The 19,402-nt window shown below is 33.9% G+C and overlaps 3 protein-coding genes across 3 annotated transcripts in view; 2 read left to right on the forward strand and 1 right to left on the reverse strand.

The window, feature by feature from the left end:
• Window positions 1-890, forward strand: part of LOC111452165 (uncharacterized protein At1g66480-like) — a 2,278-nt gene extending 1,388 nt beyond the window's left edge. Inside the window, exon 2 of the mRNA XM_023092739.1 lies at window positions 617-890. Coding sequence (XP_022948507.1) covers window positions 617-643 — 27 coding nt within the window. The 3' untranslated portion in view covers window positions 644-890. The remainder of the gene's footprint in view (window positions 1-616) is intronic.
• Window positions 891-5,936: 5,046 nt separating this feature from the next.
• On the forward strand, window positions 5,937-6,335 carry LOC111452509 (leucine-rich repeat extensin-like protein 2). Its single transcript, XM_023093278.1, has one exon. The coding sequence runs from the start codon at window positions 5,937-5,939 to the stop codon at window positions 6,333-6,335; it is 399 nt and encodes a 132-aa protein (XP_022949046.1).
• A 252-nt stretch (window positions 6,336-6,587) lies between these two features.
• LOC111452157 (protease Do-like 7) lies at window positions 6,588-19,186 on the reverse strand. The gene is made up of 24 exons (XM_023092730.1): window positions 18,678-19,186; window positions 18,172-18,242; window positions 17,554-17,688; window positions 17,056-17,114; window positions 16,347-16,383; window positions 15,725-15,850; window positions 15,532-15,621; window positions 15,202-15,267; window positions 15,053-15,109; window positions 14,739-14,804; window positions 14,170-14,277; window positions 13,722-13,802; window positions 13,337-13,386; window positions 12,154-12,319; window positions 11,185-11,703; window positions 10,750-10,932; window positions 10,550-10,655; window positions 9,938-10,108; window positions 9,778-9,857; window positions 9,480-9,707; window positions 8,413-8,628; window positions 8,078-8,235; window positions 7,834-7,945; window positions 6,588-6,921 (listed from the first exon to the last, which is right to left on the reverse strand). The coding sequence occupies exons 1-24, from the start codon at window positions 18,964-18,966 to the stop codon at window positions 6,730-6,732; spliced, it is 3,366 nt and encodes a 1,121-aa protein (XP_022948498.1). The 5' UTR covers window positions 18,967-19,186; the 3' UTR covers window positions 6,588-6,729.
• Between the last annotated feature and the right edge of the window lie 216 nt (window positions 19,187-19,402).

Raw genomic sequence — 19,402 nt, forward strand, 5'->3', positions numbered from 1 at the left:
TTTTTTTTTTTTTTTTTTTTTTGTATTTTGAAGTACTTTTTATATCTTAATTAAATTTCAAGAAAATAGTTAATTTATTTTCTTAGATTACATTAATTTAAAAATAATTTATAAAGCATGCGTATATATTTATATATAAAAGATTAAAGTAAATAAAAGATAATTTAAATAAATTAATTAAAAATAAATAAAAATAAAAATAAAAAGAGTGGGGTGGGTATGAGTTTATATTTGACTTACAAAATAAATATATATTTATTGACTTTGATTATAAAAAAAACTTAATAAAAGGGTTTTAGTAAATAATAAATATAATTGAAAAAAAAAAGTCAAAAGTAAATAAACAACACATAAATCTAAAGTGCTTAGTTGGGGACACATCTTTTATAATTTAAAATATTTATTATTATTATTATTTCGGGAAATGAATAGGGAAAATGTTGATGAGGCAATAATATATATATTTTTTGAGATAATATAGTATGGAGAGCTTAAGTTCCACTTGATATATATATATATATATGTAGCATTTGTAAATTTATTTTTAAAAAATAAAATAATTAATCCTTTTGAAATATAAACTAATAATTGTTTCTTAAACCCTAAATATTTGCAGAAAAGAGTGAGCTTTGTGAAACAATGAAGAGGATGGTTCTGCACAATGGCAATGCATTGACCTTTCATTTTGGCTCTCTCTCTCTCTCTAATGTATAGAATGAGTTCGTGTATCCTCGTTCTAGGAATTGATCGATAAGAATAGAATACGATTGATTTGGTCTCAGTTCACGGCTGATAATTATTTGAGAAGCTTGTAATTATTAATTTGGACGGGCTATAGTTCATTAGTATAGTGTGTCTCTAATAACTGAGTCGTGTTCGAGTGTGAGGACCTTTTGTCCCATGAATAGTTCAATGTACTCATTAACGCTTGATCCTGAGATGTTGAGCAGACGTACTTCTCTCGAAATTTGAAACCGAACTTCTCTTGAAAAAAATAGAAATGATTCATATGAGGTCCGATGTAAATTCAATCAATCAAATTTAAATATTATAATTAAATAATTAGGAGTTTCAAAATTTAATTATTTTAACCCATAATTTTTCCAACTTCTTACCTGCACTCATTTATACCCATGTTAATCAAATGTCCACATTATCCCTCTTACTCCATTTATTTCATGCCTTATTAATTTCTTTACATTATTTTTTAAAAGGGTATTGTAGACAATTTTTTCTGTAAAAAGGAGTACCATTGAAAAGTATAAAAACAACCGAATAATGGCTGAAGGGAAAAAATATTTGAACATTTTTTTTCACTAAATAAATGTGTCAAATTCAAACCGTATATCTAAATTCAAAGGATTTTTTTGACGTTATAAGTAGAAATTATTTGATAAAACTAAAATAATACGACCAATCTTATATAATAAATGCATGATATTAAAAAAAATTAATCATTTTAACGACATAAATTTAATATTTATAATTTAATTTCTAAACTCAATTTAAATTTATTTGGTTAAAAATTTCCTTCAAATTTGCTAATGGTTCTCCAAACTTATTTTTATAATCACTTTATTATAATTTTTTTAAATAAATTTATAAACCTAATTTTATTTTATATGGAATGGATTTTTTTTCTAATATATATTTAAAAAAAAATCAAAGACCGATCAAAAGTTTAGAAACCATGTAATTTTCCAAGACTAGAAACGTAAAAAAAAAAAAAAAAAAAAAAAATTAAAAAAAAAAGCCAGTTGATCGAAATAACAAAAATCAGTGCGAGAGAATAAGAAGAAGAAGATACAGTAAATTCACAATCACGATAAAGTTAATTAAACCGCGAAATCCTTTTATCCAACGGATTTAAACTCCCTCTTCGAATCACACAACAAATTACCATCAGAATCATAATCAATTTTGCCTGAAAATTCAAGCGGACGACACCGTTCGCCTCTGATAATCGTCTTCCTCCAAACCTCATCATCATAATCATCTCCACTCAAATCAAAACCTCCTCCTCCTCCTCCTTCATCTTCATCCGCCGCCTCGACTTTCCGCCACGAAATCATCTTCGCGATGGAAATCGCTCGAGAACTGATGTTACTGTTAACCTTCGCCACAAAGTTTCTCTGCTGCAACAGGTTCGGTTTCTTCGATTTTCTCGAGGAAGTGCAGAGGAAAATCACGAGCGCGAAGATAGAGAGCACTGCGATTGAAGCGACGAGCGATGGTGAGGAAAATGGAAGATGATAAGAGTGATTTGAAAAGCTTGGGAACGGCTTGGCCATGGCGGACGGCAAAAACAGAGGAAAATGAGGGTTTGTTGAGTGAAGCGAATTGAGGGCAGGGCTTTTTATGCTCCTCTGAACTTATCCCAACGATTCCGTTGGTCCAAGCCGCATTTCATCCACTTTTTTTTTTTTTTTTTTTTTTTTTTTTTTTTTTTTTTTTTTTTTTTTTTTTNGAAAAGAGAAAAAAAAAAAAAATCATATTACTAATTTAAAAGTAAAATTTGTTAAAAATGCCTATTTATTAATTTAAAAATATTTTATACATATGACATCGACATTAAGCACGCGAGGATTTGATAAATTGCACCAAATTTTTTTTAGGGGATTGAATAAACGATTGAACTAATACTTACGCCACCGATCAGCCAAAAATGGGCCCGATAACAATTTGACAACTACAACACTACGAGCAAAATATATTATCTTCAAATTTTATTATTGGTTTTATAGATATTATGATCAAATTACAATTTTACCCTCCTATTTAAAATTTAATTTTATATATTTCTTATCATTTACAAGCGATTTAAAAAAATTATTAAATATGAGGTGAATTAGTTTATGAAACATTATTTGAAGAAGAGGTGTATCTATGGCAAGCCTAGACTTTATAATTTTGTCCAATCATGCAATTTATTTGTCACATGCGTTACATTATTACTATGTTTGAGACGTGTATAAGTTAACAAAATTAATTGCAAAAACTACATAAAACAATAATTTAATATTGACGGTTATAATTAAATATGACACGTGTTCCTTAAACACAGTGTCTATTGTACATTATAGCTTATTTGTTTGACATTATGTTTTCGACGCTAAACTTATATCCAAATTAATTAGCCGATTAACTTATTATATTATTTATATAGCTAATAAAGATTATATATATTCATAACTCAAAGTCGGTAAATAAAACATTTTGACTAATTTTCGATTATCAACCTTAAAAGAAATATTTTAATTTTAATATTTGATAAAATTAAAATTATGACTTTAATAAGTTTTTGTAACTTTTTCCATTATAAAAAATAATGATTATAGTGTGAAAAAAACAAAACTAGAATGATAGGATGAATTGCGTAGAATAGAAGGCAGTTGAGTACGTGGCGAATGGTAAATGGAGGTGATGTAAAGTAGGCTGTCACCATAGTTTACCAGTTAAAAGTTGACTTTGACCATTTGACTTGAGTCAGTCAATTTGGCTGTTTGTAAAAAGTTTCATTGCCACTTCAGACTTTCAACAATAAAAATATATTTTTTTTCTTTTATATATTATCGATATTTTTTACGTTAATAAGTTTTAAAATATATAGATTTGTGATTTTTTGGACATTTTATTTTTTAGAAAATAAATACATAAACTAAAAAACACATAATTAACGATATTAACGATAATAACAGCTTAAATTCATAATTTAAATTTTAAAGAATAACCTGAAACATTTAAATTTTTTAAAGCTAAATAGCCTAATTTATGATATATAATTTATTTGTTCAGAACAATTATAAAAGCTACACTTACATGACAGTCCATTATTTAAGTAAAATATTAAAACCAACTGACGGTCTCGTTTTTCGCAGTTTACTAGTTAAAATTTTATGTATATCTTAATCGGTTGAACTATATTTAAGTTGATAAATAATTTTTTTTAATTAAAAAATTAAAAGAAAAAATGCCGTTATATATTTTTTTAGTTCAATTGCAATATCAAATATTTATTTAAAATATTTAATAAACTTCAAAATTTTAAATTTGTTGAATGTACGGCTATATATGTAATTAATGGTGTAATACATATCTAACATTTTTAATATGTTATGAGGTCGTGTGATCATATATTCTATAACTATTTTTAAGGGATTTTTGAGTAACGTTTTAATTATTTTAGTCTCGAGTTGTTTATAGTGTTTTTATAATCTTTTTTTCGAGTTTTTAACTAATAATAACATGTAGGTCTAGAGAAATTAAATGATTATGGGTAACACCAAATTTGAGTATGTCTGTATGTTTTTATTTTATTTTATATTCTATTATTAGAGTAGCAAGTTGTAATAATAATGGTTATAAATGAGCAATAAATTAAAAAAGTTAGTTTGGAAAAAAAAATTATAGGTTAAATTAATAAATTTATGCATTTTAAACTTTAAAAAATTTTAATAATATCTTTAAACTTTAAAAGAGTTTCAAAAATGTCATGATAATTAGTTTTAAATGGGAGTCGTTAGTATCTATTTAAAAAATATCTTTAAATTTTTAATAATATTTAAAAAAAATTCAACTTTTGAAAGTTTCTTTAATACCTTTTTAATTTTTTTTAAAAAAATTAAAAAATATATTTTTAATACTTATAACATTAACAAATTTTATTTTTATTAAAAAAAATTATAAGAACTTATTACCTTTAATTTTTAATTTTTTTTTAATTATTTTGAAAGTTTGAGAGTATTTTTAAAATAAAATATTAATAATTTTAATTAAAAAGTAACTTAAAAAAAATTTTAAAAAGTTTTAAGGGCGTAAAACTTTTAAAAAATTCAAAGTATTTTGTTAGACAAAAAAAAATATATTTTTATTAATTTAGAGAAAAAAAAATATATTATATAAACTAAAAACTCCAACCATAATTTTTTTCCCTCAAATCTATTATTATAGTAGCCAGTTGTAACAATAATATAGATTGCTATAAATGAGCAATAAATTAAAATAGTAAACATAAAAAAAATGAATTAATTATAAAAAAAGGAAAGTCAAGAAAACACACATGCTCACATTTAGTGTGGTCTTGTCCCATAGAATTTAAGAACATAGGAATAGGATGAGTCTACTTGGGAATTTATTATAATTAAATATTGGTATTATATTAAACTAACCAATTAATTAGTGAAAAGCAAACGACGTGGCTACCGATCCTACCGTTCAAGCATACATTGATCAATACTTTGTGGGTGTCTATGAATTGGGCTCGTCTTAAACCAACCAAAAATATATTGGGCCATACCTTAGGCCCATTTTGAGTGTAGATTGGGCCATATCTTAGGCCCATTTTGAGCGTAGATTGGGCCTTTCTAAAAAATTCGAGTAAGATCATTCATCAGTTACACTGCGACACGTTTGCTACTCTACCATTTCACGACACGTGTCCAACCAATAAAATGAAATAAAAATGTAATTATAACCGCCCAAGTCGACTGCTACCCGACATTGTGCTCTTTAAATTTTTAAAACGCGTCTACTACATAGAGGTTTTCGCATTTTTTTAAAAAATGCTTCGTTTTCGATAAATAAAAGAAATTTAAAGGAAAAAAAAATTAGGTGGGGATGAGCCCACCACAGTTACAACACCCACATGCAATTCACTGTCCAAACCCTTTCAAGATTTCTCATTATTTTTTCTAATATATTTTTTAAAATATTTAATAATAAATTATCACAAATTCAATGTTCCTTCTAATTTTTCTCGTATTTTTTTTAAAATTCAAAGAATAAATAAATAAAAAATAAAAAGGTGCAAAAAGACTAAATTGTCCTTCCCGTTCCCACTATTTGCAAGTACAGCCCAACGCTCACATTCTTCATTAAATCTCCTCTCTCTGCCAACACAATCCTCATTGGCTTCAGAGAGCTTTACACACCTGAAAATGGCGCCTTCCGCCGCCATTTTTCTCTCTCTTCTCCTTTCCTTCATACAAACCTCTCCGCCGATATCGGCCAGTCCGCTCGATCCCGACACGGAGATAAATTGTGACTCAACAACCCTTTGTTCCAACCCATCTGTTCAGCAATTGCAGCCATCGCCACCGCTACCACCACCACCGTTGCCGCCTCCGAGGTTTACTTATACGACATTGTCGTCTCCACCACCGCCTCTGAGGTTTATTTACACGACAGGCGTTCCCAGTGACCTATACCAGAATGATGAAAAGAACCGTTGGTATTACTTCTCCGGCGCAGTTGGGAAGCCGCCAGCCATGGCGGCGCTGGTGGTGGTGGGCCTTGCCTGTGGAGCTTTGGATCTCATAGTGTTTGGTAAGTGGTAAAGGATGAATAGAAATATATAGTAAATTAATGTATTAAGTTTGGTATATATATATATATATATATTTGTTTTTGTGATGTTATTTTAATTAATTTTTTAAAACATTTTATAAAGGGGCAAAATGGTCAGATCCTTATTAATAGGAGAAACATAAAGAGTACAATTACTTTATTTTCATTTTTTGGCAGACTATAATAATTAATGATTATTCCAATATACAGAAAAAAAAAAAAAAAAAAAACTATAGTCATAAATATGAAATCCCCAAACATTAAGCTATTTACTTCAATATGAACTGGTGTGGCAATTTGATTAAAAATGTTGTGAAATTTCTCAACTGATTTCAAAATTGTGAGGCAGCTGTAATGGTAACCCTAGTTCGAGCCAATTTGACTTCAACCTCCAATCACCGACCGGTTATTCGAGTCCAATGCTTTAATTGTCACACGACGCCACATTGCAGTGTCGGGATCAAACCTTAACTCCCATGTAGGCCAATAATGTAAATTTTGCTTCAGTGTTAGAACACGAGGCTTCCCGTTGAGATGGACAGTCCTCACACGGACGAACTGCTCGTGTTCTAGTTCCTGATCAACATAGAAAAGAATCACTGTTAAGCTTCTTGATCAAGATGTGAAAAGAAATTTTACAGAAATGATAGCCTTACTCATAAAAAAATTACAATACAAAAAGGAAGGGGTTTAGTTCGAGGGTGGCTTGATGAGACTTAATCCGATGGTTGCTAAGTGATGAAATTCTTGATTGCCTCAAGAGTCCCACTTTTGTTTGAATTCAATATAACTCTCCAACCGCATCGGTTGAAGAGGGGAATGAACCATTTCTTATAAGGGTGTGGTACGCATTTTAAAAACCAAGGCTGGCGACAATATGTAACGGGCCAAAGCGGACATAGAGAGGAGAACAAAACATTTCTTATAAGGGTGTGGGAACCTCTCCCTAACAAACACGTTTTAAAAACCATGAGGCTGGCGGCAATACGTAATGGGCCAAAGCAGACATGAAGAGGGAAACAAAACACTTCTTATAAGGGTGTGGAAACCTCTCCCTAACAGATGCGTTTTAAAAACCGTGAGGCTAGCGGGGCGATACGTAACGAACCAAAGCGGACAATATCTGCTAGTAGTGGGCTTGGACTGTTACATGCAACCTCCCTTCTCTCGAGGGCTCACACTCGAGCCTAAACCACCAAACCATGTCTATCTTCATCCTTCTAGCAAGATGAATAGAGTGAAAAAAGACAGCTAAATGGTATTGTTGAGCTTATTGCCATTTTGCCACCCAACAAATTAAGTCGATATCGATGCAACGTGCCACCGGTATGCTCTATCTAACAGGTGCTCAAAGAATATTCTATGTCCAACAATGATTGCAATGATTGGGAAGGGGCTGTGGCAGTCATTATCCATTTACTTAGTGACCAAAATGAATATACCAATGAACCCCAGAGACCAAAATGAATTCAAACGACGAAATCATACCTTAGCGACATTAACAAAAGTCTCTAAATCAGGAGTTAGCTTCCCATTTACTTCAACTATCCATTGAAGAGCATAAAGACCATATCTATGAACTGGACTCCCATGACACCACCTGGAAAAGAGACGAGGCCAGACACGGAGTAAATATGCTTTTAAAATAATCACGACAATCTATAAAAGCTGACTCGGGTATTACGATCTAATTTGGAATCAGTACACCGAAAAGTTGCTAATAAAGCAGTACCTTGCTACATACACACCATGACCTTCTTCAGGAAGAAATCCGAGAGCACGCACTGCAGGATGAGGATCTTGAACAATGCAACCGCACCAATTTATTACACGGGTTGTGCCATTCCCATCTCGTACATCCGTCCCAACAAGTAGATCAATTTCGTGCCCCTGAAATGCCATGGAAACCATATAAAATTTAGTAATATCTGTTCAAGCATAATATCATAAACGCTATTGGTCTCGACACTATTTCTCTTTCCCCACCCGACTCGGACGACCAGTTTATAAGAAAGTGGAAAGAAATAAAAAGAGAAACAAACAGTGAAGGCATATCTTTTGGCTCACCTGCCGGAAAATAGTCATGTTAAGCTTTCCATCAGTGCTATTAATTCTGTCTAGTTCTTGGCAAGCATTTTCTATGTCATAGAAGCATGTTATTGGCTGTTTATTTATCGCCAAGACCATATCTCCTTGCTCTAGTAGATTTTCCGCCTTCGATCCAGCTAAACAACCTTTAACTCGTAAAACCTGCCGCCTGATTGGATCTTTCTTAACAAGAGCCTTGAATGAAGGTTAAGGAACAGTGAGATAGCCAACAAATTGCGATAACATAAACAATATTATCAAGTGATAACAAATGCCAAAAGTAACCAACGAGCACTCGAGTTGTATAACATAATTCAGATTTCAGATTGAGAAAAATGGAGTATAGATGGAGTTCATCACCACATTCAAAGTACATTGAAAGTATATTGTGAGATCCCACATCGGTTGGATAGGAGAACGAAACACCCTTTATAAGGGTGTGGAAACTTTTCCCTAGCAGATGCGTTTTAAAAACCTTGAAGGGAAGCCCGAAAGAGAAAGCCCAAAGAGGACAATATCTGCTAGTAATGGGCTTGGGTTGTTACAAATGGTATCAGAGCCAACCACTAAGTGATGTGCCAGCGAGGAGATTGAGCCCCAAAGGGGGGGTGGACACGAGGCGGTGTGCCAGCAAGGACACTAAGCCCCGAAGAGGGTGGATTGGGGGTCCCATATTGATTGGAGAAGGGAACGAATGCCAGTGAGGACGTTGGGCCCTGAAGGGTGAATTGTGAGATCTCGCATCAGTTGGGGAGGAGAACGAAACACTCTTTATAAGGGTGTGGAAACTTCTCTCTAGCAGACACGTTTTAAAAACCTTGAGGGAAAAGCCCAAAGAGGACAATATCAGTTAGCAGTGGGCTTGGGCCATTACATATATAATCCTGATTATTGTTGGAAGTACGACCTTTACATTTAAGGATGGATATAAAGATATTAATTCATTGTAAATAAAAAATGTCCCTAACTAAGTTCACTTAGAAAGATGTACATCCAGCATAATCACCATGCTTAGAAAGTTAAACTTGACCATACTAGAAAAATACCTGCACCCATTCATCGCTAAGTCCGAAACTTCTGGCCTTTGAGAGCAGAGTTGGATAAAGTTCAACTTCCAAAATTCTAACTAAGGGCATTGGCCTTTTCACTCCATTTATTAGAAGAGGAGGCCCATTTGCCCCAGAAAGAATTTTGTCAAGGACTTGGCTGATGGTGTATATAGGAATACCTCTTACAAACTGATGATCTTCTGACGAGCTGCAACCGAACTTGAGCTGCATACGTGATCCAAGGTGTAAGCCACGTTCAACGACAAAGTTTGGTTTAGAGGAGAAACTTACTAACCTGAGTAGAAAAACTTCCCCAAATAGCTTGGACCCTCCCATGCTCATCTGTGAGCACTCCCGAAAAAGTACTACCAAAATCTGAAATAAAATTATAATTATAAGACATCTTGATGTTATAATTGATGGTTTACTACTTACGTCGTAAAAGGTTCATTTACCAGTGTCGAGCTCAATTACTTCCATATTAGTAGCTCTGTATCGCGGAGAATCAGCAGAGCCAATATTTAATGCAGCACAAGGATTGGTTACAATTGATTTTCTGGAAGTTGCTTGCAGACTTCTACTTAATCCAACGAGATAGACTGAATCGCCACGCCGTAATGCAGGCTCTGTTCAGGAAGAGTAAAGAGTTTCTTACTTGGTAAAAATAAAATTAAACAAAAGACAAACTATTGTAAAACACAGTCAATGAACAGAATGGAAATGGAGCTTTTTCATCTGACACAGAATGTCCAGGCCACCTATTTGTTTTTTGTTCCGTTACTTATCGTTTCAAGATATCTGTGCCAACTGTTTTCGGTTGGTGTTGGGTTACGTCTTACAATGTTCATGATGGATTTCCAAAGATGCAGTCTCACTTTTGATAGTTTTAGGAATTTGGTTGTCTTTAATGCAAGTTATTGGTGTAAATCTAAAAACCCTTTTAACAATAATAATCTTCCATTTTTAAGTTCTAACAGGGGATCTTTCATGTAGTTCACCTTTTGGTGTGTTTACACTCAAAAAAACTTCTGTGATAACATTAGGTAGTCAAAGAAAGAAAACAATACCGGGAAGTAATTTTGCAGCCTGAACTGCCGAGGCACCAACAGATCCAAGAGAAGAGGGGTCATATGCAACAAGAGCATAGTTATGAACAGGATGCAAGAAGACCACCTATAAGTGAAAATGGAGAGCTATTTTGAAGTACGGTAAAAGAATCACAGTGCGTGATTGTTGGCATAATTGACATAGACTACAAAATATTTACCTCCCCTGGAATCTCTATCGGAAAGGCGGCAAAAGATAGCATGATATCACAAGATGATATCGCGACGGTATTCTTGTCCACGGCAACAAGTCCCATGCTGTGAGAGTGGTATATTATAACACCTGTCCCAAAAAAATGTTGTGAATGAACACCATCAAGCATACATGATGGTGGCACATGAACCTGCAGGGTGATGAAAAAATCATTTTGTTTTAAGACAACGAACGTTTATTTAACCGAACACGATATACAGTGAACGAAGGAAAACCTAAATGGAGAAAGTAAAAAAAAAAAAACGAGGGTCATAAGATGAATGCTTCATCATTATCTACAAGTATTACAATATTACCTACCTTTGGTGATGCATTGCATCTCTCGTACATCATTTGATTTCACCAAAAATTTCTTTATTCAAAAAAAGCATTGCAATATTACCTCAAACATCACAAGAGTGGGCTCTATAATATGTTCAGGAAATGAAGCATTAGCTGCAACAGCTGCCACTGTTCCCCCTTGATAGTCGCGTAAAACTGCAGTTTGCGTAGCTGTTGCATCTTCCAAGATGGTCTCTTGAGTTTCAAGAAAAGAACTGTCAGCAATGTTTCCATCAGTCAATCGATCATCTTCCATTCTTCGTTTCTTAGTTCCAGCATCAGATCTATCTTGAGAACGTGCCTCCTCTGACACGTATTCAAAATTGGTTTCCATACTAACTACGCCATCGATTATTTCAGGGTTGTTCACTTGATGCACATGTCTTATATGAGAAGAATCATCATTGAGTAAAACTGATTGGTTCATATAACCTTCTCCCACATTAGTCATTGGAGAAGACTGCAAATGAACGTGAGGTTGAATAGCCGGCTTGGCTATCCACAAACCAGTACTATCATCACGAACATATATTTGAGGAGGGGCGTACCATTCATGATTATCGACGGTGACTAGGACAGACTGCGGGTATCAAAAGAGGAAATAACAAATTGATCAGAATTCCAGAAGGAGAACAGTATGCATTAATGCATAAGAAAAGAATCAAAGGTTCTTTAAATATAAACTTGACAATGCAAAGGTGAACTTAAAATAAGAGAATTGATCTATGAAGAAGCAACAACAAAGACGACCTTATAATTTTACATAGAAATTGGAATAATGAGGCTTTTTAGTTATTCATCTTTGATTATTTTTCCTATACAAGAAGCTGGGCTTTCAATACAAGAACATACAAACATGACAATGAACTACAAGAAAGACTTCAACACAAAAAGATGAGGCCGAAGTAATAACTACAAGAAAACTCGTGTGTATGCCCATTTTCCATTTTTGTTTGACTGGCTTGCTAGACTCTTGTGTATTCACTCATTTCTATCTTAATGAAAGATGCTCCATCTTACAATTACCTACCTTTCTTCGATGACGATCCGTATAGCTTATATATTCCAATGGAACTCGAGTACCCCTTGACAATTTGGATAACACTGAGACTAGATCCCCAATTCTTAAAATTTCTTCACCAGCAAACTTCTTAATGATAGCATGACGAGGAACGCCTGCTCTAAACAGCATATACCTGCAATATAGAAAGTATACAAACCACTTAAATAAAGAAATATGTCAAATTTAAGGTCAAATTCTTCCGGATCAAACCTTACGGAATGATGAAAGGGAATAAAACGAGGGAAATAAGTACGTTGAAGAAAGAGAACAGAGTTCTAAGAGCATACAGAAAAATAAGTTCTAAGAACATAAAAAACATTCACAAGAAGTACTCTAGTCCCTTCCTAAAAGCTTGTGATTTCAGAACGATCATATGAAGCAAACAGCCTAAGCACTAAACTGTTTTGTTTGACAAGTCAAGAAATGAAAATTGACTCCACAAAAAAGAGTCTAATGCTCAAAAGTACAAAAACTAGAAATAAAGGATGAAATTATCTCAGGTGTAGACACGACTCGAAAGTAAATTTCTTCCTTCGTTACAGCTACTGGCTCCATTTCCATGACTCTTTGGAGAACCTCATAACTTGGAAGAAAATCCTTCAGCAGCTCCCAAAAAGCATGCCAATCTTTTTTGGAGAACCTCACTGGAAAATTAAGTAACTTTCTCCCTCCAGAAAGTGACCAAACACAGCACCTAAAGTACCACCCAGAAGGAAACCTTTGTTTTCAACAGTCGAATTGTACCATTTCAATCTCTCATATGCTTGAGGAAGTGCATAAGTATAGGAAGATGCAAAAGGTCAACAAGGGATCTTTCTAACCACCGCAAATAGGCTAAGAAAAGGGGGATTGATGACTTGCTCTTCATATTTTCAACAAAAAAATATGTCCTCTTCTATCCAAATGCAAAAGTCAATAGAATTGACACTACAACTCCTTATTTCCATCACTCACAGGAAAATAAGATGAAAAATAAAGGAAAGCCAAATGAATGAACTTATCTTAATACCCAAATTTGAACTTGATGATTGAAAGAAACATGGTATGGTCATGAGAAGATGACTAGGATAAATTACTACCAACTCTAGCTATGAGAAAGCACTCAACTAAAAATAACATAACAACCAATATAAGATCACAACAAACGTACCCTGGTTCTGTAACATAGACAAGACCACATTTAAAACGGAAGTTTCTGGCCTGCATTGATGAAAAGCTAAACGAAGTTATTGTGCTATTCAAGAGGCATAATCATTAAAAGCTATATACCAAGGGAAAAAGTAGAGATAACCAGTTAATAATGGTAAAGAGAACCTATAAAGCAAGCTAAACATGGCTTTGGTTCAAGAAACAGTCGACACAAGCCTAAATAAGCTAAACAATGAACTTTTGAAGCAAACATGAGCTTGAATATACTGGCCATGCAAGTATACAATGCTTTAAATACAAATAGTCGAGGAGAACGATGGAGCGCCAACATTAGATATGTGAATAGACACTTTTTGTATCATACACAAACTGCAGTATCCACTCACCTGCTGGTATGAAAGGGGATGTATCACTGCACCGCTTACTTCTAAAAAGTAATCAGGAGTTATGGAATGTAGATCTTGTACCTGAAGTTTACATCATAAGCAGATCAAGCTCAATAGCACATTGAATAAAAACAAAGTGGAAATATTTTAGTAACATTATCCGACAAAACACGAACGGATGAAAATATAAAAGTGACAAGTACATTGTCATGCAAGAAAATCAGCTCATTTGATTTTTCATCACATTGGAGATTCCTTATTTCATAAAACAAATGAATGACCATAAGTGCTGCTACACCATTGATAGAGCCTGTTCGGAATTATTTTCAGGAATCGCCTTTTTAAACGTTTGGGTAAATTCTTAGAAAATAAACAAAGATGTTTGGCAAATAATGCCTACAAAATTAAACAATGATGAGTTCAACATTACGAAAAGAAAACGCCTCACCACTAGGTGTACTGTAAATGATGTGCCACCCCTTTCAACTTGCAAATCAATTGTTTGTTTCACACTGTCATCGAGTAGAGTCTCCATTTTCAGGAACTGAGTAATTACCTGTACCATTTTTTAACAAAAGAAATTTTCATTGTAAAAAAATAATTTACATGGCAGATTGAACAAGGAATCTAGTCAACCAAAAACAGAAACCATTTTAATATTTTGATAAGAAACTATTGTATTAAGGAAGAAACTCTATAAGATACAAAACAAGCACATACACAAAATATGATTATTAGTCAAAGTTAAACCCAAGTCCAACCTTGGGAAATAACACTAATATTCTCGACCAAAGAGTCCATCAGTAAAACTCTTTAGTGCCCAAATGCGCCTGCTCTCAAATCGTACAAGGGTTCTTGTTACTTATTTCTCAACAAAAAAAATAAAGACGGGGTTATCGATGTCTTTGTCAATAGACAAGGAAGGAGAAATGAACGTAAGGAGACAGACTTCCACAGTAAAAGGCATAGATCAAAGGAATAAATAATTGAAGTCTTCGAATTAAAGATTCTTCTTACTTCTCCATTCACGCAAACAAGCACATCACCTGGCTCCAAAAGTTTATGGGCAGGGCCACCTGGCACCTGCAACAATGTCAAAATAAATGGAAGGTTAATATAAAGCCTAATTTTTTTTCGAAAACAACTATAGAGTAACGAATAGATACACGAGGGAAACAAGAAACAAATTTTTCATTGGTTAAGGAAAGGAAACATGATGAGCGTATGATTCTAATGGGGGAAAATAAAATACCCCAATTAATACAAATATCATTGTAATATAAGTCAAATCGTAACTTGAAATTGAAAGACAAAATAAATATTATTATTACCACGGAGTCTACAACTAGCATTCCAGTTTCACTGGGTGGAGAAGCCAGGCGGACCATCTAAACAAGGTAGTCATACAAACAAGAAAAGCTTTAATTCATTTCGAAAAAAAAATTATGGAAAGAACGAGAGGCTTGAGCACGAAGTAAACCTGCTCTGTTTCACTTTGGAGGCCAAGCCGACGTATCTCATCAAATCCTTTGTGGAGAAAGGTCGCCTACATCCAGAAAAAAGGCAAAATGTGAATTTGTGAACAACATGTGAGAGTAATACTTCTCACATGCACAGCAGTCATTAATAAAATACGGTCACACCAGAATCCCTTGAGAGTCAGAGCAGGGTTTTTTTATGTAGGAACAACTAAGCCACTAGTATCTTGAATGAGGAAAGTGGAAAAAACCTTCCAAGCAACTTAAAGCGGCCAGCAGAGGGAAGGAAAACTTTGAACTTGAATTTTATAAGGATTGTTTCAATAACAAACCTGAAGCGTACCACGGGGAATGGAAACTGCTTCCCATTTATTGTCATAAGAATCCCTGCCCTTCTGAAGAAATGTCAATGCCCTAACAACCTGCATTAGTAACAAAATTTCAATATAAACGTAGTCGTAAGGAAATGGATCCAAACCTGAAAAGCTGCACACCATCTGAGCCACCAATTTATAAAGGACATACTCTTTCCAAAGGTAAGAAAAATGCTGATGCACTTGAGGACTTGCTTCCAGCATTCAATGCCACTGCCCTGCCTTGCCAATCAATTACTGGGGAACCACTTGAGCCACCTTTAGTTCCAGATGCAGCCTGAAATAAAATGCGACTCAGGAGATTAAACAAAGCATGAATCATTTTAAAACTTGAAACAAATAAGTAGGCATCCAAAGAAATATAGACATGTACATAGGATATAGGCACAAAACTAATATGACAATACAAGACTGCTTAAAGAATAAGACACGAAATCAAACTTTTTCATTTCAAGTTCCAAGCCTTTTTAAATGGTCAAATAACTTTGGAGAGTTTTGGCGGTCGTAAGATTGAAGCTGGAGTTGGCTCTTTCCCTTTGTTTGCATCTTTTATTCTTCGTTTCTGTTCTATTGTTGGAAGTTCTTTCGAACTCTCTTCATATCTTTTCAGTTTATGAACGACTTAAGTAGGTTAGGATCGGCCCTACCCTACGCCTAATCCCCCACCCATTCTTCTTTTTTTTTTTTTTTCATGTCGTAAATTCAATTCCTCATCAGTTATAGCAAAAGACAGAAAAAAGAAACATTGACACACGAAAAGTTAAATCACTCACTTGCATGTAGAATGTGTTGAAATCATTATATCCATCTCTGCAACAAACGTAAAAATAATCGTTATGCTACAAAAACAAAAACAAAAAATATTTAATTGGCCTGACAAACAGCAGGCAACAGGTCACAGACAAGTAACAGAAAAACTAAAACAAAGTATAAAGTCGTGATGATTACTGCTCCAGTGTGAAGCGCAAGTCTTGAGGCAGTATGAGAAGTAAATCTCATTTGAAATTAAAAAAATATATTTAAAGACATAAAACCTTATATATTCCTAACATTGAAATATTTCTTAAAAGTACATAACACACTCAAAAATTAATAATTATTAAAAAAATCTAAAAAAATCCACCGATTTTCATTACTACTTTCTTGCATTAATAATAATCTAAACAAAATGGAAAAAGTAGGAAAAAGAATAAAACTCGCTGTGAACAAACGCAATAAAGAAAACAAGAGTAAGGAAAAAATAAATAAAACAAAACTCACGTAGTTGTGTTGTTGTCAAAAATAAAATCAAATGTATGTTTATTTTTTATTTTCTATAAACAACTTGAAAATAAAAGTATTTTATATACTGCAAATTCTTTAATATAAAATGCTAAATAGGAATGCATAATACCTAGACCATAATTCAATGTTTCATTTGAAGTAAAAATAATAACCTGAAAAAATAATTTATGAAAAAGACAATGAAACAGCATAACCTACTTCTTATAATGAGGAGCCTCCCGATCCAGTCGAGCAAGGGTACCAGCTAAGATAGAAACCTGTAAAATCATTAAATAAGAGTTCATGTATGTGTAGGAATGCAGTTAAGCTAAAAGTGTTCATGTATGTGTCGGAAAATACTCAACACGTTTCTAGCCCCATTGGAGTTTGAATCTACAAATTGATTTTTGGGCTTGGTAGGAATGCAGGGGATGCTAACTTGAGTGAAGTAATCTAACAAGTCCACTGTCTCAAAATATATATATATTGCCTTTCTATTTGGCATTTAAGCTAAAAGTCCTACAAAGTCTCATACTAAAAAATAATGGATGAAACTTTTTTTGCAATATATGCCAGTACTTCAACATAGTTCATCATTTAGCAATAGGAAAAATAATGCAAGGACTGGACTGAACAATATTTTTCTTTTTCTTTTCTATTCTCCTTTTTTTTTCCTTTTTCCTTTTAAGAAACAAGGATAAATCAATGATATTGTACCTTCTCGCCACTATCATTGCCAACAACTCTGATTTCGAGTCCAACACTAGCAGCCTCTGGAGCCAGGGGAATCTCGTCGTAGTTAAGAAATTGTATTGCCCCAGGATCATAACGAAAGAAGCCAAAATCATGGACCTAATAAAGATGATAGCGACGTGCAAAATATTAGTGGTCACTCCTATCTCATCATAAATAAATAAAAAACTTTAAGAAAAACAAAGCTATAAAACTGCAAAACAGAAAGTTAAACAATATGTTAAATACTTGTGTTTTTTTTTTTACTCAATGACAGAATAAAATGTTCAGAACCCATGCTTTCTTTTGCTATGAAGCACAGACACTTTGGGCTTTCCCTTTCGGGCTTCCCCTCAAGGCTTTTAAAACACATCTGCTAGGGAAAGGTTTCCACACCCTTATAAATGGTGTTTTGTTCTCCTCCCCAACCAATGTGGGACATCACAATTCTTAACAAATGTCTGAACTTCCAGCCAAAATCAAAGGCCTTTTTTTCACAAGTCCGTCGTAATGACTTCAGTATTAAACCAATTGGTTGGCTATAAGCCATTTATATGAAGGATAGTAGCAAGTATTTTTCAATCAAGAAACAGATAGACTGACCGGATCTCTGTATATAGGTCGTACAGGAACTTCTTCCCTGTTCACAAACATAGCCTCTGCTACTACAGGTCCTGAAAACAAAGAATACAAGAAGAAATTTTAAAATAGATGGCCAAATCTGTAAGATTCATACAATTATAAGTGACACAGAACAATAACAGATTCATACAATGTATAATTCTGCTACTAGATGGACAACAATTAGTAAACCCAAGAGAAAAGGGCATTCCTGATGGCTGATTCTTGCTTTGAAATTTAAACACACCGCATTGTGCAGCATTTATCTTGATTCAGATAATCAAATTTATAGGGGGCAGCAATTATCCATACAATGTAAAACAATCACGCCCATCAAACAGTTGATAGACTTCATTGACTTTCTGATACCGATTATATGTAAAACCTAGCTTATTTCAGATGCTCAACAATGTCTAGAAAGCAGAATTGAACTTCTACTCCATATTCAGCAAGAAAATGAAATATCTGAAATCAAGGTAAAAAAATACCTGGCTTAACAACATGTCGATTGGTGAGGATAATCCCACGGCGCTTATCGACCACAAAGCCAGTGGCATAGCTCGCACCAGCGGATTCAGTGTCGAAGGCCCGACAAGCCGTGGTGCGTAACACGACCACTGCAGGAACAACCTTGCTGAGGGCTTTCCGCCAGTCATCAGCTGTGGCCAAATTCTCGCGGAAAGGCGGGTCGATCTCCATGCAGAGCTCGTCCTTGGTTGTTGAGTCAATCCCAATTGCCGCCGATTCCGACCCCAAGCTTTCTGAAGCATCAGCCATTGAAATAAATTACTGTAAACGACTATGAATACTGCGAGGAATTGAGAAACGAGGGTGAAAATGGGAAGATAGAGAATTTAGGGTTTGATCTGAAATGGGTTTTAGAGAGGATTGAAGATGAGTCAAAATTCAGTCCATTATTTCGCCTCAACGATTAAGGATTGTCTATTGGGAAGAACCAAGAACTCTGTGCTGGTTGGTCATTGCTTCAAGATCTTCAATTATTTATTTATTTATTTATTTTTATTTTATTTTTTGGTATACAGAAATGAATAAAAGAAAACTAAAATTTCGGAAAAAGACAAATCGGAGCTGATGTGGCAATGCTTGACAAGCTGGAATTACGTGGCAAAACAGCACTTCTATTCCTTTCTTTTTTGATTTAGGTGTGATTAAATGGACGGGGGGATGTACTAAGAAAATGTTGGCCCCTAGC

This window comes from Cucurbita moschata, unplaced genomic scaffold (assembly GCF_002738365.1).
Source record: "Cucurbita moschata cultivar Rifu unplaced genomic scaffold, Cmos_1.0 Cmo_Scf00014, whole genome shotgun sequence".
NCBI lineage: Eukaryota > Viridiplantae > Streptophyta > Magnoliopsida > Cucurbitales > Cucurbitaceae > Cucurbita > Cucurbita moschata.

Excerpts from the sequence above, each read along its gene's own strand:
- LOC111452509 (XM_023093278.1), top strand. The coding sequence starts at position 5,937 with ATGGCGCCTTCCGCCGCCATTTTTCTCTCTCTTCTCCTTTCCTTCATA.
- LOC111452157 (XM_023092730.1), bottom strand. The coding sequence starts at position 18,966 with ATGGCTGATGCTTCAGAAAGCTTGGGGTCGGAATCGGCGGCAATTGGG. Across the intron at positions 14,805-15,052 it reads TGCTAGTTGTAGACTCCGTG|GTGCCAGGTGGCCCTGCCCA; the intron begins GTAATAATAATA and ends ACATTGTTGCAG. Across the intron at positions 12,320-13,336 it reads GTCTATGTTACAGAACCAGG|GTATATGCTGTTTAGAGCAG; the intron begins GTACGTTTGTTG and ends TCTATATTGCAG.